The 9366-nt window shown below is 32.7% G+C and overlaps 1 protein-coding gene across 9 annotated transcripts; it reads left to right on the top strand.

Moving 5' to 3' along the window:
* Positions 1-1241: 1241 nt before the first annotated feature.
* Positions 1242-9008, top strand: LOC105116263 (uncharacterized). 9 transcript variants are annotated; one of them, XM_011013532.1, is made up of 8 exons: positions 1242-1552; positions 1648-1753; positions 1885-2281; positions 3010-3396; positions 5646-5707; positions 6893-7247; positions 8573-8650; positions 8763-9008. In XM_011013532.1, the coding sequence occupies exons 6-8, from the start codon at positions 6915-6917 to the stop codon at positions 8811-8813; spliced, it is 462 nt and encodes a 153-aa protein (XP_011011834.1). In that variant the 5' UTR covers positions 1242-1552; positions 1648-1753; positions 1885-2281; positions 3010-3396; positions 5646-5707; positions 6893-6914; the 3' UTR covers positions 8814-9008. The 9 variants fall into 9 exon arrangements, with proteins under 9 accessions (XP_011011834.1, XP_011011837.1, XP_011011838.1 ...); XM_011013535.1 differs by lacking the exon at positions 5646-5707 and having other exon boundaries at positions 1243-1552; positions 1885-2074; positions 2202-2281; XM_011013536.1 differs by lacking the exon at positions 5646-5707 and having other exon boundaries at positions 1243-1552; positions 1885-2060; positions 2202-2281.
* Positions 9009-9366: the final 358 nt, after the last annotated feature.

Genomic DNA, 9366 nt, shown 5'->3' on the forward strand with positions numbered 1-9366 from the left:
AAAATGTGTAGTTTAATAAGCACATATCCTTCCTTTCCATTATATTTTCATTGTTATTTTCTACATTGAGTGTTCGTTATGCATTCTCTTAAAACTTTTTGTTAGTTTAAATACAATGAATATTTGTTTTTTATATTTAACCGTGCCATGTTTTAATATGCATATGTGTGTTGTAAGTATTGTTCAAAGTTTAGTTTGGATGTTTAGTTTTATTTCTGAGTTAAAAAAATGCTAGTTTGAGATATTTGATTGAATGTTTTGATATTCAAGATAGTCATTAGAGTATTTATGGTAGCATATTTTAAAGCATGGTTGTTGTTTTGTTTTTGTTGTTTTTATACTATTATTAGTGTTTTGTTGGGCTTGTCTAAACCAAATGCATGTTATCTATGGTTAAGAATGTGAAAGATAATCAATGTAACACAATTCCTATGCATAGAAATAGATGTTTTAGTGGTTTTAGATACTGTAAAATATGTTTTATGTTTTCCTTTTAATTATTTTTTTGGGTTTTATTGTATGATATAAGACAATTATGGGAACATGTTTAAACATTGGTTGCAAGTTTAGATAATTTTTATGAGTTTTAGTGTTATTTCTAGATTTATATTATTTTTGATTTTTTCTAAGTTTCTACCTTTTGTTTTCTAATAATGTTCTTGAAAAGAATATTACCTTAGCTATGTAATTTAGACCAATTATAGTTCATTTTATGAAACTAGTCACTTCACATAACGCTTTTAGCTAGTAATCTAGGTTTCTTTTTCCTCATTAACTTGTTATTTATCAGGTTTTTCTTCAATTAGATGATACGGTTATTTGATAATTTGGATAAACTTAAATGTGATTTTTTATCTTGTTTTTTTATTTTTTATTAGTTTATTTATTGTTGTTTTTTCATATTATTTAAATTACTAGTTAAACTAACTCAAAAATTAATTTTTTTTAGCCTAACACTTTTTTTATATTAAAAATTAACTCAACCTTCAGTAAAACATGAGTAGCATATCTAATTAATAAACTATAACGAAAAAATAACACCATTCAAAGTCACCTTGTAGCATCTTACTATATATTTATTCTGGTATAACCCGAAGTATAAAGAAAATCTGGTACATTACCGAACAGGAACTAAATATCATAGGTTGTTTCAAATTAACCATGATTGGCTGACCACAGCTAAATAAAATAACAAAACAATTAAATTATTAGTTCTGATTTAACAAAAGAGAAAAACAACACCACGTCTCTCACGATTCCGTTAGACTAGAAAGCACCGTGAGCCCAATTTATTCATTGTTGGATCTAACCTGGGGGTTGTATAAAACTCTGGGTTTGGAAGGGGAAGAGAGAGAGCATTTGTTTCGTTTTACTAAAGAAGAAGAGAAGCAGCTTTCTGTAGTATTGGTTGGCTCTTCTTCACAGTTTTCAGAGCCAAATCTCTTGCAATTCTCCTCTCTTTCTCGCTAACCAAACATGGGATTTTGAATGAGATTGGAGAGAACTGGATAAATGTTGAGGATCTGTAACTCCTAAGAAGACAGATTTATAGGTGTGATTGAGAAAACGTAATCTGATTTTGTATTAGCGTTGCATGATAGAGTCTAGAAACGTGGTAGATAATTTGTTGGATTCTTTGTTTTACAGGCACATATATAGTGATTTGAAAGTGTTTTTTTCACAAGGAAGGAGTTGCACGCTGGATTCTGATTTTGAAGATTGGCTTCGGTTGATTGAGTTTTATAGAGAGAAGGTATCGGAGCTGTGTTTTATTACTTACAGGTTCAGGTTCAGAATTTGAGACACAATTCGATTTCTGTGGATGTCTTTTCTGGCTAATTTTCTCAAATAAACGTGAGTTTGTTTTTGTTCTTTGTTTTGCAGGCACATTGGGAAAGATACAAGAAGTTTCAGAGCGGATTTGGAGGATTTCCTGACAGAGTGTACTGTTAGAGGATACAATTTAAATCAGATTTTTTGATATACAGAGATTGGAATCTGACATGAAAAGACCTTTGAAATGTCATAAGAGTCGTTTCGTCAAAATCTGAATGATATCTGTATGAGAATCCGGGTTTTGATTTTGCAGTTTAACTCTCAAGATTGACAGTTTCCTAAATTGCAATTTACTTTGCGACTCTCCCTCTCCCCTGTTATAAAATAAAGCAGCAACTGAGTTCTCTGCTTTTGCTCTCCCGCAGTCTACAGTGTTCCAAGAACGATCATTTTCTGCGGTATTCAACTCGATTGAGAATCAATTCAACAAATTTGAAGGTACCGGGTAAAGCATCGATTTTGTCCTCAATTGCTCTCTCACCCTCTATGGATTCTGCTTGAGATTCTCCTTCTCTTCATGCCCAAATCTTTCTCTGTGAAAAATCCTTTCTTGAGTCACATTCTGATTAACATTGTAGTTATCAATTGTTCTCGACGCGTTCCTCCTTTCTCTCTGATTTTGGGCAATGAACTTTCTTCAATCAAGAGAAGCAGCTCCCCCCTGCAATTCTCATTCTTGTTATCATTTTCTCAGTCAATGATCTCTGTTTATGGTACATGGAAACCTACGGGCCAAAACAAACTACTCAAAAAACGAGTTCGATTTTGTACTTTGAGGAGTCTCGACACTTTCATAGAATTTTCTTCTTCTGATTTTTTCTCTGCAAATAAAAGCACCATGCCCCTTTTGAGGAATTTCTTGTGTTGTTCTCTATTTCTCCACGCGGATAAATTTTTTTAAATGTCATAGATCCGTTTCTAGATTGAATCCATCTCTTACATTTCTTCTGATAAGAGATGCCAATCTCACGGCCACAGCTCATTTATGTTTTTCTTGAATAATCCTTGCCGTCAGATTCACATCTACACCGGGTTTTTTTTTTTTCTCTTTTATTTTCCCTTGATGTCTTTTATTTCTCGCAAGCCAGGTCCAGCTTCTTTTTATTTGAATTTTGTGAAAGTTGCAAAGTTAGCTTTATCTTTTTTGTTTTTATTATTGGTGGGATGGGACAGGTGTAGAAGAGTAAATGGAAAAGGACTCGTTGAGGAGCACCAATAATGGTAGCATGAGCAACACCACCACCACCAACAACAGTGCCCAGAGAACCAGCTTAGATCCCAATGGGCAAACGACGTCGTCTGATCTTGTCTTGCAGTGGGGGAACCGGAAGCGGCTCAGGTACATGAAAGTCCAAGTCAAGGACGTTTCGACCACCCCGGTTCATAAGACAACAGTTCGTGTGGACCGTCGGGTTGTTAGAGCTGATAATAAAGATAAAGACAGTGCTTGGTATCACCCGAGCAGCACAAATATAATAATAGCAATCACAGCAACGGATATTCTAATCTCCGTCAACGTCTGTCTCCGCCTCCTCCGCTGCCCCCTCAGCGGATTTTAAGGTACGAATCTATCCCTTTGATCATGCAGCTCGTGAATATAACATGAACTTTTTTACTTTTACTTGATGTGATGGAGGAAATTTTGAGCTTATGTGGTGGGGGTGGTGCCGTGTTGATTATTTGAGGTTGTGGGAAGTGGTGGAGGAACACGGATCGGGTTGTGGCCGGGGCCCGCGATGCTTTTGGGTCGTGTTAGTCACTTGTTTTATTTAGGGACGTGGTTCATGAGTTGTCTAGGTATTTTTCACCTTCCCTTCAAAGGTTACATGAGATATTTTTTTAGTTAATACTAGTTGTTTATTCGCAAGTTTTTATTTTTTTAATTTTTTAATTAAAATATATATCTGTATAAAAGCTACTACTTAAACTGTAAAGAATTTTTTTTTATTTCTCATACACGGATTGTTTTTTACCAAAATATGTATTTACTAGTAGCATATTTTTTGAATTAAAACTAAAGGCAACTAAAATGATTTTTTAATAAAGATTTCATAATTTAAAATAATTAGAAAAATGTATCTCTTTCATCAAAACTTTTTTTAATTTCTTTTAATAAAACCATGGTTTTTTCCCTTAATTAGAAGTATAGTTTTTTAAATAAAAATATTATCATGATATGAAAAGTAGATTTTGATAAAAACAAAAAACATTGAAAATCATGTCTTTGTACGCAATTGAAGAAGAAGAAAAGAATAATTAATTTGAGAAAACTATGTAAAATATTTTTTTATTAAAAAGATAAAAATATAAGTTTTATTTTAATGTTATTCATGACTATAAATTTTTTTAAAATTGCATATTAGGTTCACAAATAATAATAAATAAAATAATTATTGATATTACCAAAAAATACAATAATTTTATTTGAAAATATAGATAAAATTAAATGATATTTAATAAACTAATATTTTAAATATAATATAATATATTTTATTTTATTTTTAATAAATTTTAATTAAAATTAAAAAAATGAAATCAAAGGATACCTCATGACTATAATTTTTTTTTCCGAATAAAAATGCTTAGTTTATATGTGAGGATTCCAGCGATCAAATTGGGCGGAAAGTTAGGCTCCTAGGTTTTAGATTCTAAAAATTTATTTTTAATTATTTTTTCACTTGAATATATATATATATATACACACACACTTTAAACACCTCGATAACCCCAACACTTAAAAGAACTCTTTACACACTTAATAAACTAATTTTTCACCTCGAGTATTCTTAGGGAGATTTGGGACTTTAGTGAAGTTTTTTGGAGACGTTATCGTGGAATAGTTGAATGGGGTCTATGTTTAAAGTGCTGTATTTTTTTAGGATATTTAACAGTGCAGTAGCAATTATTCATCAAAATAATTAAATTATAATAAAAATATATATTAAAAATCACCTCTGCCTGTGACTCAAGCGGCGGCATTTTCTTAAATGCACCAACAAATTTGCTGTCACCTCTCTATGGTTGGATCTTAATTGGACTCGACACCTTACCTTATCTCTACCTTGCTCTGATGATCAGCACAATATGAAGTTCTGTGACTTTCGAGCGCAAATACTTCAGCATATTTACTGTAGGGATAAGGGTACGAGTCTGATATTCTTTTTTATTTATTTATTATTAACTTGAGTTTTTTATCAGTTTAAATATAACTTGATTAATTTATAAATTTTGAAATTAATAATTATATAAATTTTTAATAACCTTAAAAAAATTAAAACCCATTATTATTATAAAATAAATTCTAAAATCTAACTACTTAAACTATTTTTTTTAGGTCGAGTGGGGATGACTGTTATAGAAATGGACAATGCCACACATTACTGGTGCATTTACTCTTTGGATCGACACCTTGCCTGACTGGCCTGGTGATGGCAAATATACGGGCCGCATAAAGTATTTCAGTCTTCATAATCGACTTGATATTTTAGATTGTGTTTGAGATACAGTGTTTGAGATTAGGGTAGTAATAATAATTTAAAATATTTTTTATTTAAAAATATATTAAAATTATTTTTTATTTTTAAAAAATTATTTTTAATATTAATATATTAAAATGATCTTAAAACATAAAAATTTTTATATAAAATAAAAAATTATAATTTATACCATATTTTAAAACACTACATTAAATTAATGTAACAGATGGTTTAGAGGTTAGATCAAATTCTTTAAAAGATCAAGCAAATATTTTTCTTGGTTAAGTAAAGTATTATATGAGGCTTATATTTGTCCACTTCCCGAATGGTCAGGTGGCGCATGTGAATGGCTCAGAAGGGCAAGAAAGCGCCTTCTTTGTAGCCGTTCGCTCATGGTAAGTGCATGAAAGCGCCTTCTTCCCAGTCAAAATTGAGGTCTAGGCTGCTCTTCGCTAATTTTAATGATTTTGTTCGGAGTTCTTAAAGGGGGGAATTGACTTGGCTGGCGAGTAGTGAGTAGTGAGTAGTGACTGACTTGTTAAAAACATTTGATTTTAAACAGACAGGCAAGGGTTTATGATTTGAGGAATTACTTGCATGGAAACTTCAGAAATATGACACGAATTGTATGCTTCCATAAGGAATTATTTGGTCCAGAAGGCATACAGAATAAAAAAGAAAAAGGAAGAGAGGGACCGAATTAGATCCGACTTTTCCGATTGCAGTTTCTAGTTGGTTTGTGGCTGGCTTAATTGCAGTTTCCGATTGTTATTCTTTAAAGTATTTTTTATTTAATATTTTTTAAAATTTATTTTTAATATTAACATATCAAAATAATATTAAAATATAAAAAAATTAATTTTAAATGAAACAATAAATTTCAACCCGTACCTGGTTTGACCGCCATTCAAAACGGGATATGACGAGTATAGCTCTCGCCATTTTTTTGTTTTTTTTCTTAAAACCACTAGTCACCGTCCGATTTCACATAAAATGATCAGGAATCTGGTCCACTTTATCCCACATTCCAACTAGTGTCCGTAGAAAACGTCTTCTTAAACCCTATGAAAGAGCAAAAACAAAATCCAACGGCCACAAAACCAGCTAAAAAGACCAGCTGTTCACGTTGGATTAGAACACGAATAGACATAGAATCTCCACCGCTCTCTCTCTCCCCCCTCAAATATCTAAAACTTTTCATGAACGAAGAGCAAAAATATGAGAAAACACCTCCTGCTAGCATAACCCCTCCTTTCAAATCCTATATAGCCCACAACAGTCAAATCTCACCCACAAACCCCATTTTCTACGCAAAACCGGTCGAGATTCTAGCCAGTCCCTGCCCACCGATCTTAGATCAATCAAAATTCCCCAAAGGTTATTCTCGTAATTTCATAATTACCCACTTCAAATCTCTCCACTTTTTTTTTTTGAAAAAAATTATTTTTTCACTACTTTACATTAAAAAACACACTTCAGATGGGGGGTGTCACTTTTATCATATTTCCGAGTCATGTCACATGATCTAATTTTGTTTGTTTGATGCTGTTTGTTCTGTATTTGTGCTGTTAATTCTATAGGAATTCGGAGAATTCAAGTGCCATGAGAGGAGGCCAGAATAACGGTGGTGGTCTGGGTAGGATTGCTTCACCAGACAAGGGTGCGCACGATAAGAGAAGTAACAACCATACCCGCCACCACCACCACAATAGCAGCAACAACCATGAGAATCATAACAATAACAAATCAGCGGCATCTTCGGATACCAAGAAAGGAGAAGCGTCATCTTCTGAAGCACCACCACCAGTTTGGCCACCAAAGTTTGTTATTGCTTTAACTAATAAAGAGAAAGAAGAAGATTTCTTTCTCTTTAAAGGGTCCAAGTTGCCTCAAAGACCCAAAAAGAGAGCCAAATTCATTCAGCGCACCCTCAATGTAAGACCCTTCTCCTTCCTTTCCTTTTTATTTGAATTTTTCCTCGATCTTTGATTAGATTCTAAATTATTTGAAGATTAGGAAAGTAAAACATCCCCATAACTATTTTAGATGATCAATAATAATCTACTGTCTCATTCACTGATTTGTATGCTAATTTATTATAATGGGATTCAAATAGACACATCTTGGATAACTTTGCAAACGATAGAATTGGAGAAAAGTGATTGAATTTAGAGGGAGGTACGAACATTTATAACGCAGATGTGATTACTTTAGTGTTTTTTTTTTTTCCCTGTTAAAGTTTTTAAACATTTTTTATTTTTTTAAATTAGGTTTTTATTTTTTTATTGGTTTGGTATTAAAAATAAATTTTAAAAATAAAAATATTATTTTTATTTTTATTTTTATATGATTTTTATTTTGAAAAGTAACACGCAAGGAAAAAGGATTTTTTAAGGATCCCGTCGATTGAAAGTTAGGGTTTGAGCGGGGAGGAGTGTGGGTTGACGTGATTTTGGTCTGCTTTGTGGCCTTGGTTTTTCTTAGGCTGAAAAAGCTAGGAAAGCGTGTGATGTGGTGACCAAGTGAGAGCAGCTCTTGTTGTACGTGTCAGTCAAACCGTGGATGTTTGCCTACCTACTAATAATGACCTAAGTTTGTTAGCTAGCATCTCTCTGGTTTGAGAAATCTTATTTTCATAAACAAATAGATTACTTGCGACGACTCTCATGGTGCCAAGGTGTAGTAGGCTGAGGATTTGGAAACGTGGTTTGTGATGTTAAAAATTTTGAATTTCTTTTTTATTTAAAATGAATTTCTTTTTATGTTATCATATTATTTGAATATTTAAAATAATTTTTAAAAAATAAAATATTTTTATATTAAAACATTTCTAAACAAAAATATTCTCAATTACCATCATCAACTACCATCACGGCCATGCTTGTCATCAAATGTGCAATACAATAGTAGCATGAACCAACGGTTCCTTGCCAAATACCCACTTTAATTTATTCCGTGGTTTATTATTATGGTGGTTACTTGATTCTTCTCTCACCTTGGACCGCAAAATGCCTATGATATTATTGTATCGTGTGATATTCCGGGAATAATGTTTACTTTGGGGGCAAATTATCATTCCTTGATCCGATTATTTATTTATTTATTTTACTATTGATAATTAAAAGGGGAAGGGGGAATGGCAGTATCGCGTTAAAAATGGTGCTTTTTTTTTTTTTTGAGAGAGAGGTGTATTGGGTTGTCAGTTTTCTTGAGGGAACTTAATCTGACTCTGGTTTTGGTTATTGAAAATTGTTGCATAGCTTGTGAGTCCCGGAGCATGGCTATGTGATTTGACACTAGAACGTTATGAAGTCAGAGAGAAGAAGATCACCAAGAAGGTACTCTAAAGTCTCTAATGCATGAACAATATTTACTTTCACGCCCGCATGAATGTTGCTCTATTGTTATTTAATGTGTCCATGACACAGCATCTCATTCGTTTCCATGCAGAGGCCAAGAGGGTTGAAGGCCATGGGAAATATAGACTCTGACTCTGAGTAGAAGAAAGAAAACTCTGGACGAGTCACAAATTAACCTTCGTAGCCTTCTCTAGGAGGAAGATAGACAACAAATCATCGTTGGAAATTGTTTTTTTTTTTTTTAGGATGTAAGAAAGATGTCCGTAGTGCCTTACCGTGTAAATCGCCACCTTTCACCTCCTGCAAGAATGAAAAGTAGAAATTTTCAGTTATATTTGCCCCTTTTATTTCCCTTCATTTTTTAGGTAAATTTCCTTCCAAGTCCCTAAACCGCTGACCTCCCATTTCTTTCAATTATAACCCTAGTATCATAAGTTCCAAACAATTTATCTACTGATTAGATACCTCAGAAGAAACACTAGAAGACTGAATTTTTTCCCCATTCAACTTGACCCACATGTGCAGAATACCACACAAGTCTGCTCATGGTATACTGTTTGGAAGACTTTGGAGACAAACAAGCCGATTTGAGAGGAAAAGAACGTCACTAAATTCCTATCAACAAGTAAAGAAGAAACTTTTTATAGTGAGTAATGCTTGTAAGTAATTCTCTAATAATACACATGAATAATTAA

Source organism: Populus euphratica, unplaced genomic scaffold, assembly GCF_000495115.2.
Source record: "Populus euphratica unplaced genomic scaffold, PopEup_1.0 scaffold892.1, whole genome shotgun sequence".
Taxonomy (NCBI): Eukaryota; Viridiplantae; Streptophyta; class Magnoliopsida; order Malpighiales; family Salicaceae; genus Populus; species Populus euphratica.